Below are 15,269 nucleotides of genomic sequence, written 5' to 3' on the forward strand. Positions count from 1 at the left end.
AGAGTCGGGAGAGATTTTATTTTTCACTTATTTATTATGTGATAAGTATTTATTGAACTAAGACGTTAAATGAATTAGATACATTATCGTGTCATGCTGGTGTTCAAATTAATAACACAATATCATAAAAAATTATATAAATATGTGATATTACGTCATTGAAATGTAACGTCACATGATAAATAATTATTGGTCGGATGTCCTCATGAGAATTATATCTTAGTTACAAGACATAATTTATTCAAGAAAACGACACGTATCTTTACAACTGACTAGATTATAATTGCCTTTATGTACCAAAACACTTTTCTTTCTTTTTTTAACAAATGTACAAAAAGAAAATTTAAATACCCTGTTTTAGCCAATTAATCTTGCTTGATTCCTTTTCATTTGTTTGCTTTCTTCTAAGTAGAACATTTGTTTATTTTTATTTGACGGCCCTTGAATTCCTCACGAGTCTTGTGAATCTTGAAAATTATGCATTTTGTTATTATCTTAAAAAGAATTTAGTACGTTAGAAACACGACCTTGTGCACTTGATTTGGAGGAAACAAGTGGCTCTCCTTCTCCGCACGTTGTGATATGATATTTGAGGATTTTGATGCTCTTATCCATACTCGTTGAGAAAATCCACCATTTAGTAAGATTATAATGGATAGAGACGTTAAAGTTCCAGCAAGTCCACCCTAAGGATTTTGTGTCAGCATCCAGCCTATTTATCCACTCTAGTGAACAGTAACAGACTAACTTAATTTTTGAAAACGTTAAATGAATTAGATACATTATCGTGTAATGTTGGTGTCCAAATTAATAACACAAAATCATGTAAAATTATATCAACATGTGATATTACGTCATTGAAATGCAACGTCACATGATAAATATTTATTGGTCGAACGTCCTTATCAAAATTATATTTTAGTTACAAGACATAATTTATTCAAGAAAACGCCACATATCTTTGCAACTGACTAGATTATAATTGCCTTTATGTACAAAGACTTTTTTTTTTTGACAAATGTACAAAAAGAAGAGTCTAGATTCTCGCCGGATCTTCTTTGTGAGGATCCCATGGATTCATGAATCGTGTCTGTTTATCATACATCGTACGGTCAGAAATTATTTTAAATATTTTTTTATTTAAAAACAAACAAACACAAACATAAACGGATCTTCTTTGTGAGGTTCCCAGAGATCTATGAAAATTATGCATTTTGTTATTATCTTAAGAGGAAATTCAAACGTCAGGAATACCGCCTTGTACACCGAGCTCTTCATGCCACTTGATTTGGAGGAAACGAGTGGCTATCCTTCTCCGCACGTTATGATATGATATTCGAGGATTGTGATGCTCTTATCCATACTCGTTGAGAAAATCCACCATTTGGTAAAATAATAGTAGATAGAGACGTTAAAGTTCCCTTATAATAATCAGTCATCTGGTTTCCAATGTGGGCATGTTTGGTTTGTGGAATAAGGTTGGTTAGCAACCAGATTCTCGTGTCTGATTACAAAGCTAGTTTATTGAAAAGAAAATTCTCGTGTCTAATTCGGAAATAAGTCCATTGAAAATAAAGTTTTTGATCTTAATAAAAATAAGTTCATAGGTAATAAAACTCACATGTACTTTTAAAATGAAATTCTCGTAGCGAATCGCAACGTAATAGGATCGTTGAATTGTAACTCTCATGTCTAAGCACGACATTATAGGTACAATTAAAAATAAAACTCTAGTGCCTAATCACAAGATAGGTTCTTTGAAAAGAAAACTCTTGTGTCTAATCACGACATACTAGGTATACTGAAAATGATCTCTCATGTCATGTCTAATCACAAAATAGGTTCATTAAAAATGTCTCATGAATAATTATGGAATAAGTTAATTGAAACAAAACTCTGGTGCTCGATCACGACATATAGACTCACTAAAAATGAGTCTCATCTCATTTCTATTAAAAAAAAAAGCAATGAAACTTTCATGTTTTTATTACAACGTCATAAGTTTATCTGAAACGAAACTCTCATATCTAATCACAAAACAAGTTCCTTAAGTGCTGTATATTTTGGCATAAAGATGTAAACGGAAATAATAATATGGTATTGTGTTTTCTCGAAAAATAATTTGAACCTCCATAAATATTATTTCATTGGATTTTGTTTTTCCATAGACCGACCCCCTATGGTGGAATGTGGTTGTTAGGTGTAGGAAGTTTGAGTCCACAAATCAGAACGCTGTCGTTTTCTCACAAAAGGCAAAGATTTGAATGGCATAACACCAAAAGAAAAAGGCCACTCCGTGGACCACCATTTTCCGCAGGTTGCACCGCCAGTCTGGATCTCTTCATGTCATTTCATATCACAGTCACCACAACGCGAGAGATTCTCCCATGCAACCAAAACACAGTGCGATATCACTCGTCGATTGACGCTTGCTACGCATTTGAAAAGAGAATTACTCGTCCGATACACACCTCGTGTGAATATCACAAGACTTTCTCCGCCAACACTTTCTTAATCACTTGACGCAACATAATGCATCTTAAAATAGATAACAATCAGGCAGACGTGAGCCAGACCAGTTGAACAACGCATTTTGTCATCCCCATTGCACCTAATTTTAGCACGCATCCCCTAGACTGCATTACTACGGGGAAAGATAAACGACGCAGAAGGGAGATAATGAAACTTCAAGCAAAAATGTAGCAGCAAAAAGTCTCAAATGCATTACAAAGTGCAAAGATGGTAAAACGCCAGTTTCGGTTAAACAACAGTTCTCCGCAATAAACAATGTAACAGACGCAACGATTTTAAAAACGAATCCATCCATAAACTTAAAAGTCCGCTAAATAAAAGTCGACAGAGTTCCAGTCCTTTAACAAAGATTGTAAAACTTGCCCCAAGTGATAAATTCAGGTCCGGGATAGCATCACATCACCTGTCGAAAACAATTGCAATCACAACCTAGAATGAATCGTTGCATATAACTTCAACGATCACAAAGCAAGAGCAATTCGTGGAAAACGTGTTGAGAGGAGAAAAAGATGGTGCGACAATGATGACACTAACAAACGAAAATATAATGATCGAGAATGATACCGTGACAAACTCTTGCTCCTGCTCCTGCTCCGGATTGGACTCCTGCTGGTACTACGCTTCTTTGGACTTTTACTAATGTGCTTCTTCGGGCTTTTACTTATGCGTTTCTGATTATGCCAAACAAACAAAATTATAAAGGGCCAAAGAGCCGTAATCCAATTGCAGTTTACGAAATCCAGAGAGGCCATCATTAGTAAAGGAGAAATCAAATCAACTGACAGACAAACTGTATAAACATTAGGCTTCATCACTATCAACAACAACAACAAAGCCTTTTCCCACTAAGTGGGGTCGGCTATCATGGTACAAAAATGTCAAACAAGCCTTGATAATATCTTAGTTTAACGCCAGAATACAAAAACCTATTGAAAATGGGGCAACTAACAAAATATTGATTCTTTTTCTTTTTTTTGAATGAAACAATATTACAAAAATAACACTTACCGAAGGCACTGGAGATCTGCTTCTTGATCGTGATCTGCAAAAGTTCCAGAAACAACCGAATTTAATAACCATGTTCCTTTTACCAATTTGATCCAAGGTCTTTTTGATGCCTCTTCCGTGTGAAGTTACCATATACAATAAGGATAGAAGAAAAAGATTTAAACATTTAGCACACCAATAAGGAAAAAATGGATGAAACAATTGATTATATCACCGCCAAAACAGATCAGAAAATCAGAGGGAAAAAAATAGGGATATAGTTATTTTTTAAGACACCAGTGGAAACAAGAGGAGCATTCTTCCCTACTGTAACACAAGAATCCAGGATATCCAGATAGTGCGACCTATTAGCTTGGCAAAATGTTGGAGCAGGAAAAGAAAATCAAATTGTCTCTACTGCTCATTGACGATGACTTCCAAATCCCAATGGCACTTAGTTCACAGATATCCAGCTTTACTAGTGCAATCCAAGACCTCCATTGTTCCCAATCTAGCACCCATGGACATTTAAATGCCAAAAGCATTAGAACAGAGGCACCGTGAAGGTTTTGCAAAGCTGCCTATCTAAATAACAGCATACCTCCATATAAAAGAGTTGTAAGCAATTGACCTTATCCAATCAAGATCCTAATATCCAATCCCCAGTTCGCCGCATATATCCATATCTAAAAGAAAAACAGAGGTAATTTTCATGCGAGCAAAAAGGGAAAGAAAATAAAAACTAGGTGGATGTCTCTTTCTTGGCAACCCCAACTGCTGAGCAAGAAATAATGGAATGCAGCAACAGGAAAATATTGCAGCCCAAAGAACATAATTCATACTTTACAACTGCAAGACGACATTCGATTCTATGCAAAATGGAGCACGCCTAATCTTTAGAAATACTCCACATTCAATGACCCACTTGATCTGAGTCAGTAGTTACAACTGTTGACACAGTGATTGGTTAAATTTCAATAACGTAGAGTCACAAATTTGATAGCACAACTACAAAATGTTAGTATGCAGAAGTATCAAATAGACTGGAAAGGTAAATTATTGCACTAATAATCTCCATCATTGTTCACCTAACGAACCCATGAAAACCCAGATGAAATGAACATCAACAAACCATAGGTAGATGACTAATTGAAAAAAAAAAACACATACCCTGATGGAGAGCGAGACCTTGATCGCGAACGCGGGAGAGAAGCAGATCTTGATCGAGATCTAGCGGGTGAGAGGCGTGAAGATTTGGTTTTTGGAGACTTGCTGTAATCAGATGTAAAAGTAAGAACATAAAATAGAAATGTTAGTCCCCACATCTACAGAATCGTGTAATTGAGAATGGTCAAACCTCCTGCTTCTGCCCCGGCCATAACTTGGACTACGACTGCGACTGTAGCTCCTGCCTCTTGAATGAGATCGACCACGACTAGGGCTCCTAGACGAGTCCCTCTTCGCATCATATTCCCTCACCTGTGTAATAAAATGAGACAATAAATAAATTTAACAAAAGATAAACAAAAATACAGGAGGAAAGAAAATAAATTTCCAACTTGTAAGATTCATACGCGAACAGATTGGCGGTCAAAAGCATTTCGGAACTCAGAGCCATCAAGCTTTTTGATCTGCAGGAAATTATGTATGAAGTTTGAGATTCTTATAGACACTTCAGACACATCGACATATTGAAAAAGCAAAATTCAACAACCTAGTACCCAAGCTCCATAGAAGGTTACAGAAAATATGAATGTCTGGACTCTGGAGTGAGAAAGTAAAAGGACTTACCGCATACTTCATATCTTCTAAGTTTGTGTAGTCTACAATCCCTGTTGTACCTACAAAAAAGGCATAGGACAAAAGCTAAATCAATCGAAATTCTGATGTCTCATGAGCTAGGTCTTAGGATTACACTTTTGAATTAACACTATATGAAATAGTAGTGTTCATCCCAAAAACATTCTGAAATCTGGTTGAGAAGCACTATGAACCACCGAACAACTTTTATTCATACCATGTATCATGAATTCTTTTAAGTCACCAACAAGACAAAATCAGCCAGATCACCAAAATTTAGCAGGAGACAGTACGAGAAAAACTGGAAATTCTATAAAGCTGTGTAGGAACTTGAAAATGCTCATTCTAAGTTTCTAACATATTATTTCTTGCAAGAGCAACCACCTTACGACAGTGGCAAAAAAAAAAATATCCACACAATTGTTTCTGATACTAACTTTGCCACAATATTACGTACATGATAGCAAAGGAATACCCTTGAATATGAAAAGCAACTTACCACTACCATCACGAAAAACTTGGGAGAAACAGACATCTCCTGCCCGTCGCATATGATCCTGAATAAATGCATCGCATGTGTCAGATATGCAGTGACAGTTGACACACCAAGGAACAATAAATAATGAAAAAACATTAATACAATAGCACACCTTAAGATCTTGCCATGAAGCGGAAGGGGGAAGTTCACTGACTAACACTGTGGACAGAGCAGGTTTAGAAATATATCAGGTGCATCCTACCACATATAAAACAGCACAAAATATATCAAATGAAATACACACCACGATAATCTGAGCGCCTGGACATCCCACGTCCACCTCGACCACCACTATAATTACTATGACGATCTGAAGAAGATGAATGCCCACGCCCTCCATGTGCAAGTTCAACCTACAGAGTTACACATCAGAATACAATGTTTAGGCAAAGTACAACAGGTACAGTGGAATGTAAAAATAATAACCTACTCTTAAACGATGCCCATCAAAATCATAGCCATCACGACCACGGAGTGCATCTTCAGCATCACGAGCATCTTCAAACTGTACCAAATAACTTGTTCAAACACAGAATAAATAAAACATAAATAAACAAATTAAAGAAAGTGGTTAAGGACTCTCACCTCAACAAATGCATAACCAGGAGGCCTTGGGGGGACCTTCAGGTCAATATGGGCTATGCGTCCATACTGCGGAAAAGATTAGAACTTCAGTCAGTCAACTGATGACTAATATTGTATATCTTATTGTTTAGAATCTTTAGAAGACGTTATAACCATCAGTAACACCAGCCCTACAATACCATTGTTCACACCAGAAAAATATAATACGAATATTAAACAGGTTTCGCGAAAAGTAAAAAAGCTCGATTCCTAATTTTAAATTTTTGTTTGTTTTAAACAACTTAACCAAACGGATCAATCCATAGTTCTACTTCTAACGAACAATTACAGTCAAGCATTCCAAATAATAATTTCATCCAAAAACCGCATAAATATTACGCATCGGCACATCAAATTAAGCTGCAACAGATCGAATTACCTTGAAAAACAAATCTTCCACCTCTCTCTCGCGTATATCACCGGGCAGATTCCCAACATAGAGAGTTCTGCTCATACTCCGACTGCTCATTGTCCTGATAAAGAAACAAACAAACACATTGGAAATTCGGATATATAAAATTATAAAATTTCATCCACTGTGAGCAAATCGAAATCTTCAAGGATCCTATTTGCTTAGATAAAAGCCATTCAATCGAAAAAAAAAAAAAAACAAATCACAGCGTTCTTAATAATAAAAATTTGACATCAGTCAACGAGAATCTGGAAAATATAATTAAAACAAAATATCGATTTCGATTTCTATTGTACTTCGATCCTTGTGAAGCGAAATCAAAAACGAAAAGGATTAGGGTTTTAATTTATATTACCTCCGATGAAAATTGGGGATCGCAGCGAAGCAGAAAGGGCTGGAGCTCGAGGATTAGGGTTTTGAAATTGGAGAGATCGTTTGTTGAGCTACCAAATAAAATTATGGTTCAGATATCCTGTTGCGTTGAGTACGGCAAATATATACGACTCTGTTTTTAATTATTAATTTAAACCGCCTGATCGCTATCGGGTTGCTCCTTTTTGTATCTGGACCGTTGAAACACACGTGAGACCAAATAGTGTACACCGAACGTGCGGATGTGGTTTAAGCAATCTCAAATACCAACAAGAACTTGTCGTTGTCCGTTGTAGTATGTACTTCAAAAGTTTTATGGTCCTATATTCCGGTGAATATACCGCTTAGATTTTTATTTTTTAAATTTTAACCAAAAATATCTATCGATTAAAAATCTCAAAGCATCATACTCTGAAGCACTATAAAAAATTTCTAGTTTATTTGGTTAAAAATTCTTCAAAACGAACGATGATGCTGCAGGTTTGTGCTTATGACAAGTTTGGGATTGTTGTAGTTTAAAAAAAAAATTCTTTTGTTGTGATTTAACAATAATCAGTTGTGAAATAAAACAGCTGAGTATTTGATAAATTGTATATTAAAAAGTTTGTGAGTATAAAAAGTAATGTAAAAATATTTGGTAACTTTAATATAAAAGTGATATAATTGAATAAATTACTTAGGAGCTGTGCTTAGAACTATGAGAGTTTGCTACAAAATTGGACATGGTAGTAAAGGTGGGGGCGATGGCGGCGGTTACGAGTGTGGCAGTGGTGATGGTGGCAGCAGCAAATGTGGGGTGTGGTGGTTGGGGGCGTATAGGTAATGGTGGTAGGAGCGGTGGCAGAAGGATAGTAGAGGTTGTGGTTATGGTGGGCATTGGTGGCGGTGGCAGCAACAATGGCAACAGTTGTGATGGCAACAATGGTAGTAATAATGACAGTGGTTGTGTAAGGTTAGTGTTTGTAGGGGTAGATGGGATGATCAATAGAAGCAAAAAGTTAATCAATGTCAATTTTGATAACTAAAGAGAGTATTACAAGAATTTGAAATATTTATTAAAGACTCAAATCCGCTTTTTTATTAAAGCAACTTTTAAAAACATAGCTGAAAGCGTTTTTAGAGAAAAATGTTTTTGGATTCCAAAAACACTTTTAAGTGCTTTCTGCAAGAAGCACCGGTTATGTGATTCTTCCAGAAAGCACTTTCAATGCTTTTCCAAGATTTACTTGCAGTTTTACTAAGGATTGGTTCTAAAAACATTTTCACTAAAAGCGCTTTCAATTATTTTAAAAGCACATCCAAACGAGCCCTAAAGAATTGAAGTGTAGCTAACAAAGCACCAGAGAACTCAAACGAAATCAAATCCATTTCAGCCCGTAAGAACAATTTCCCGGAATATATAGAAGAAAAAAACGAAGAGTTTAAAAAGGAATCGGGTTTATATTCCACATACTGCAAGCAAAACCTTATTTGCATAAACCAATGAGGCACACATTCAGAATCAAGTAACGGGACAAGTTTGGACAAAATTACGACCTCCGTTCTCCACCTATTTATTACTTCTTCAGTTTGAAGGATAAGATCGATTTCTGCTACGAATGGTGATGCTTATCAACCTCCCCACCCTCCTTGGCCCGTGCAGCAGCCCTGATTTTACGCTGCTCCTCCTTGTAAATACGATTCCTTCGTTGAAACTGCAGTAATAGACATGCAGAGAAACCATGACATGAATCGGTATTAACAATTGAAACCGAGACAAAAAGAATCTGTATTCATGTAGATACGAATCAAGTTATATTATTTGATTACATAAAACATCTGGGGAATTTGACCAAAACCTCCTCTCTATAAAGACCATGTGTGATATCGTGTTATGTCTTTCTAAGCTGAACTACATTCCTAAATTGCAAACTCGCATACTTGTTCAGCACCATCGACGAATGACACATGGATGCAATAAAACAAAACCATTGAATACGACTGTTACCTTGACTGGGGGAGCTAATCGTGTCAGAGATGATAATGCAAACTTGAATTAAAAGCTAAAAATGTCACTGAAATCAGGGAATACACAATGTAGCTTCTCGTCTCGCTATGCAACATACCCAGGTATAATGTTCTCCTCACCCTACCCATTAATTACCACGTATTGAAAAAAAAAGGAAGCTAAGATGATAATATGAATACACTCAGTTATTTTTTTGACATTTTCCCTTCTCCGATGAACCTCTGGTGATAGAGCATAACTTTGTACAAGATACTTTTGTTCGAATTATACTCTTTATGCTTACTGTGTTGTCATTTTGCTATTACGTTTAACCTCCTATTCTTAGGATGCAACTGAAAGGTGTAGAGAGTCATTGAACCCAACATATGACATAAAATTGAATTATTGTAGAGGCAGAAATCTAAAATATAATGTGATTTACAGTAACAAAAAAAAGCACGGCAGACTTGTCACTTGGAGTCAGCCATACACAACATAAAAAGTAAACACAAGCAACTCCTAGGTTTCTATCACCCAAAGAGTTGATACATGGACCTTTATCTTCTTACTTTTGCTCAACTTTGATAGGAGATACATAGCACTTTATCGTGCACTTAGACTCAATACTATCCCCAACCGATTCTACAGTTTAAATGCTTACTAAAAGTTGAAGAATATAAAAACAGAAAAAGAAGCTGAAAACACATGTAAGTTCCCATCCAAATAATTGGAAAATTAGACAAGAAAAGAGGACTGACTAGTGACCATTGCAATGTAAGACCACTGCTACTTGATTCATCCTCAAGTTAATTCATGGCTTACGACACGCCTCAACGCTGATTTCAATGTTGTGAGGCTCATATTTCCTTGATAACCCTTACTGATATAAGGTTTGATAACCATTTAGTTTTTTGTTTTTAGTTCTAAGTTTTACATTCCCTCCACCTTTCTTCGTTCATCCTCTCTCCCACATACTTTGCCTCTATCTATACCACAAAAAATGAAAAATAAAAAACTAAAAACGAAATGGTTATCAAACGGTAAGTTGTTTCTCTAGTCAATACAAAAGGATCCAAATGAAGATGAGCCATTCATTCTAGTAAATAAAACACCCATGAAAATAACTAGTCAACCTCCTAAATAAACGAAAAACTCATTGAACTTTTGCAATTAACTCCTTAAAGTTAAATGCCTAACGAAAACAATGTCGTATGAAATGTTTTCAAAAGCTATTACGCACAATGCATAAGCAACGCCGTTCTTCTGCATAGTTACTTCTCGTTTTCCAGGAACAATTCTACTTGTCTCCCTTCCCTTCGAACCAGAAAAGATATAGTTTCCCACTTTTCTTTAATCTTCACAACCGCAATCCCCCTCAGGACATTAACACTTAAATCCGCAAATGCAACTTGGAAAATGGATGAGATGTAATAAGCGAAACCCTAATCATAAAAATCAATTTTTCCAAAAACCCTAAATTAGCTTATCCAATGAAGACTTGGAATTCAGCTGGCAATTGATTCCTATGGTTTAAGCACCACATTATCTACAGCAAGCTCGAAACACGCACAGGATGAACAGTAAATCAATTGGGGAAAACCAGAGCTCAAATTAAACACACCTGAGCTAGATTAACATATAATTAATCAACAATAATACAAACGATCTGAGTGATACTAGAAATGAGATTAACAAAAGTTAATTAAATGGAAGAGAAATTGACCGACCTCTTTGGAGTGGTGGAGGCACTCGAGGTAGTCTTCGCGGAGGAGGACGCAGTCCTTGGGCTCACGGCAGCGAGACATGCACTCGCTGAAGTCGACCCAGAAATCGTAGCACCGCCCTTTGTTGCCGGTGATTCCCCACCCCGATGCCATTTCTTCTCTCGCGCGGCGGCGGATAGAAAATCGGAAATCGAAAATCGGTTGTATCGACGGTTGATGGAGGTCAAGAGGGATCAGCGATTGTGGAGGTTGGTTCGCTTTTCGCCTGTAAAAAATAGTACTTCAAAAATAAAGAAAAAAATTAGTTACTCGGTTGATCACGTCCGTCGATCTCGTATTGTTTGTGTAAATGGGCGGTCGAAAATGAATAAATTTTTTTATATTTTTGCTACTGAAATTGAATTGTTTTGTAATTTTTTTAGTAATTTGATTAATTTGTTTTACAATATGATAATAGCATGGAACTCGTGAATTAGCATATAATCAAGGGAACTTTAACGAAAAGCTCTCGGTACTGTTCACTTTAACGAAAAACCATATTTTTACACTAAAAAGTCAATCATGATACTATTCACTTTACCCTTTCTTTTGTCCTTATCATTAAAACTCAAAGTTTTCAAGCCCTTTTCATTAGTTTTCCTTATAATCAACTGATATATCCATATCTACTTAAACTATTTTAATTTATGCGTAAACATGCAATAAAATGTCGAACTTAGCGATGTGAAATTTATATAAATTTTTGTGCATTTATTTATTTATTTATGATTTATGAAAATTATCTCGACATTTATTTATTATTTTGTCTCATTTCATTACCAAATCAATGTGTCTTCCTCTTCGTATTTTAGATCTCGTCAAATCTCATTATATTACGAAATGAGTTAGCAATAATAAGTATTGAGCTCATGATTAATATTTTTTTTAAACAAAAAATATTATCTACATTATGGGGGAGCGGATATATTAAGTCTCATAATGAGTTAGTAATATTGTGGTTTAAATTTGCATTTGGCGATAATCAAACCTAAGACCTCTCACTTACAAGTGAATAAATACTACTAGACCGTTATACTAAGTGGCTCTTGATTAATCTGATTACAATGCTCAAATAGAGCATGTAATAGAAAATTTAGAGATTCGTTGAATCAATGTGTCTTCGTGTTAAGAGACATGCCTAACTAGGTCAATGGGGTAAAAAATTTATTAGCAAAGAAACAAGAATGAAAATGGTAACAAATTAATTGAATAAATTAAATCTGTAGGAGAATGAAAGTGGTATCTTTTATTTTAGGTAATGAATAAGAATGAAAATGGTAACAAGTTAATTGGAGAAATTAAATTGGTAAAAGAATGAAAATGGTATTATTATTTTAGTTGAGGAATAAGAATGAAAATGGTAACAAATTAACAGGAGAAATTATATAACTTTTATAAGTAATTACTCATAATATACGTGGGCAAATCCGAATCCTACAAAGTTAACAAACACATTAATGTCGAATTATTTGATAAAGCAATTAGATAGGTATAAGTTATAAAACACAATTAATTGAGACAACATGAAATACCGTCACGATAAACATAACTTATCACGTTAGGTACCATATAGCATCAACATTAACTCGAGAAGATAGAAAAAAGAAAATGGCATCAATGATTTTTTGTTAAAATTAACGATACTTGTAAAAGTGAAGTTCACAAAATTTACAAAATGAGTCAGCAATAATTAAATATCGAATTCATCATTAATAGAGAGTTACGGTCCTGAAAAATAATATTTAAGATCAAATTTAGATTTTTCTTGAAACAAAACCTCCTCGTGTTAAGAGACATAAGAAATATTTTACTATGTCGAAAAAACAACTTGGTCTACGGAATGTCATCATTCAATATATTATACTTAGTGAAATGAGTAGTTCCGTATACTGAAAAATCTCTCTTAATACTTAATAGAGTAAATTACATAGAAACCCCTCAAGTTTGAGGTCTATTACAACCTCATACAACATCTTTAAAACATTTCACTTTCATATCTCACGTACTATTTAAATAACACATCCATTAGATTTTTCATCCAATGGTCTGTTAAATGTTGACGTGGCCGCCACATTTGTACTGATGTGGCTGCCACGTGGTAACAAAATAATTTTTTATACATTAATAATATTATAATATTAACCCTATTATTAAAAACAAAAAACAAAAAAAACCACAAAAACCCGAACCTAGATCCCCTTCCCCTTCCCCACATCCCACCCCCTCATCTCTCTGCAACTCAACTCACATTTACAAAATCCCTTCCCCCCCCCCCCCACCCCTAAACACGACCTACTACCTTCCCTCCCCCCCCCACCTGCCTTTCCCTCCTCCCCGGCGCGCGACGACCCACCTGCCTTCTTCACCCAGGAGCACGATGGTGCAAGGCGATTGGGTCAGTTTCATCATGGGAGCCCTCCTCCCTCTCTCTCTCTCTCTCTCTCTCTCTCTCTCTCTCTCTTCCTCTCTATACTTTATCTCTCTCTATCAAATGTGCATCTGTTTGAATTGGGTTTATGAATTGTATGTGAAATTGATCGAATTTATGGTTTTTTTGGTAAATTAGGGGTTTGAAAATTGTCTCTGTAGGTGGTAAAAGTGCAATACTGACAGCTCTATGTGTAGGTGAGGAGGAGAAAGGGTTTGGGGAAGGTGAGGTAGGGTGGGGGGCTTGCGAGGGAGGTGGGGGTGGGGTGGGATGAGGGGTGTAGAGGGGATGGATGAAGGGGTGGAGGGGACAGATAGACGGGAAGGAAGAGATGGGTGAGAGGGTGGGGGTGGGATGTAGGGTTGCGGGGAAGGGGATATGGGTTCGATTTTTTATGGGGTTTTGTTTTGTTTTGTTTTTTTTTTAATAATAAGGTTAATATTATAATATTGTTAATGTATAAAAAATTATGTTTTTTCCATGTGGCAGCCATATCAACATAAATGTGGCATCCACGTCAGCATTTAATAGACCATTGGATGGAAAATCTAACGGATGTGTTATTTTGAAATAAAATAGTACATGAGGTATGAAAGTGAAATGTTTTAAAGATGTTATATGAGGTTGTAATAGACCTCAAACTTGAGGGGTTTCTATGTAATTTACCCTAGAAAACCCTACTTAATAGCATGACGAGCGCTACAGATTCCGCAAACGCAATGCCGGGACCCATACTCCTCGATGGATTTGTCAAGCAAGTATTCCAGCATTTTTCACCTACCTCACTCACAGCGTAAACACCCCAAACGCAGCAACCTTATTGGTCCAAAGTTGGAAAGAAGTCAATGCTAAATAGGAAATACATTGACTCGTTTGTCTTTATCAAGACCTCAGTAGTCAAGAGTCTCGAGCTCACGTAAAGCTTATCGCCCCCGATCCTCTCTCCGGAAAAGGACCAAAGGTCGCGCTGGAGACTTAATCGCCTGCTCGTTGACTCATTTGCTCAGTACCGAGTTAATTGGAGAAATTAAATTGGTAAAAGAATGAAAAGGGTATATTATTTTAGTTAAGAAATAAGAATTAAAATGGCAACAAATTTACCACAAAAAATTAAATTCATAAAAAGTAATTACTCATAATATATGTAGGCAAATCCAGATCCTACAGAGTGAACAAACGAATTAATGTCGAAGGATTTCACAAAGCAATTAGATAAGTATAGTTATAAAGCACAATTAATCAAGACAACATGAAATGCCGTCATAATTAACATAATTTATCACTACGTAACATCAACATTAACTCAAGAAATTACAAAAAAATGGTATCAACGATTTGTTTTTTTGTTGTTAAATTCAACGATATTTATAAAAGTGAAGTTTGCGCTAACTTTCAAATTGAGTCAGCAATAATTAAGTATCAAGTCTACCATTAATAAAGGGCTACGGTCATAAAAAATAACATTTAAGAGAAAATCTAGATTTTTCCCGAAACAAAACCTTCTTGTGTTAAAAGAAACCCCTAACTGAACTAAAATGATATACTATAAACTGGACCAAAATGATAAACTATGTTAGCTTGACTTCGAATATAGTGAAACTTTGTAAATAACGTGAATTGAGAAAACCATAATGTAGTATGAGAAGGATATTTAGTACGTCGCAAATACGTATCGATCTGCTAAGTGTTTTCAGTTAATTATATTATTACAATTGGACTGTTTTTCAACACGCAGAAAAAAATTATCTCCCGAGGCCTTCTCCCAATAGTATGACGATAGGGGTCCCTTCCAGGTGCGGCAACCCAATACCCGGTCCCACACTCCT

At 35.8% G+C, this 15,269-nt stretch overlaps 2 protein-coding genes across 10 annotated transcripts; both read right to left on the minus strand.

The window, feature by feature from the left end:
• Positions 1 to 2,698: 2,698 nt before the first annotated feature.
• Positions 2,699 to 7,473, minus strand: LOC103432664 (serine/arginine-rich-splicing factor SR34). Of its 9 annotated transcripts, none has more exons than XR_011578915.1 (16): positions 7,249 to 7,390; positions 6,861 to 6,954; positions 6,443 to 6,508; positions 6,288 to 6,362; positions 6,102 to 6,210; positions 5,970 to 6,016; positions 5,819 to 5,876; positions 5,311 to 5,360; positions 5,094 to 5,150; positions 4,877 to 4,998; positions 4,690 to 4,791; positions 4,121 to 4,205; positions 3,885 to 4,030; positions 3,541 to 3,574; positions 3,097 to 3,203; positions 2,699 to 2,935 (listed from the first exon to the last, which is right to left on the minus strand). XR_011578915.1 is itself a non-coding variant. In XM_070818524.1 (14 exons), the coding sequence occupies exons 2-14, from the start codon at positions 6,948 to 6,950 to the stop codon at positions 2,932 to 2,934; spliced, it is 921 nt and encodes a 306-aa protein (XP_070674625.1). In that variant the 5' UTR covers positions 6,951 to 6,954; positions 7,249 to 7,473; the 3' UTR covers positions 2,699 to 2,931. The 9 variants fall into 9 exon arrangements, 3 of the variants coding, with proteins under 3 accessions (XP_070674625.1, XP_070674627.1, XP_070674626.1); XR_011578918.1 differs by adding an exon at positions 4,362 to 4,467 and having other exon boundaries at positions 3,541 to 4,030; positions 4,151 to 4,205; XR_011578917.1 differs by adding an exon at positions 4,362 to 4,467 and having other exon boundaries at positions 3,541 to 4,030.
• A 1,140-nt stretch (positions 7,474 to 8,613) lies between these two features.
• On the minus strand, positions 8,614 to 11,271 carry LOC139194146 (NADH dehydrogenase [ubiquinone] iron-sulfur protein 5-B-like). Its single transcript, XM_070818528.1, has 2 exons — positions 10,980 to 11,271; positions 8,614 to 8,959 (listed from the first exon to the last, which is right to left on the minus strand). Exons 1-2 carry the CDS (start codon positions 11,127 to 11,129, stop codon positions 8,858 to 8,860), a joined length of 252 nt encoding a protein of 83 aa, XP_070674629.1. The 5' UTR covers positions 11,130 to 11,271; the 3' UTR covers positions 8,614 to 8,857.
• Between the last annotated feature and the right edge of the window lie 3,998 nt (positions 11,272 to 15,269).

Source organism: Malus domestica, chromosome 03, assembly GCF_042453785.1.
Source record: "Malus domestica chromosome 03, GDT2T_hap1".
In the NCBI taxonomy this organism is placed as follows: domain Eukaryota; kingdom Viridiplantae; phylum Streptophyta; class Magnoliopsida; order Rosales; family Rosaceae; genus Malus; species Malus domestica.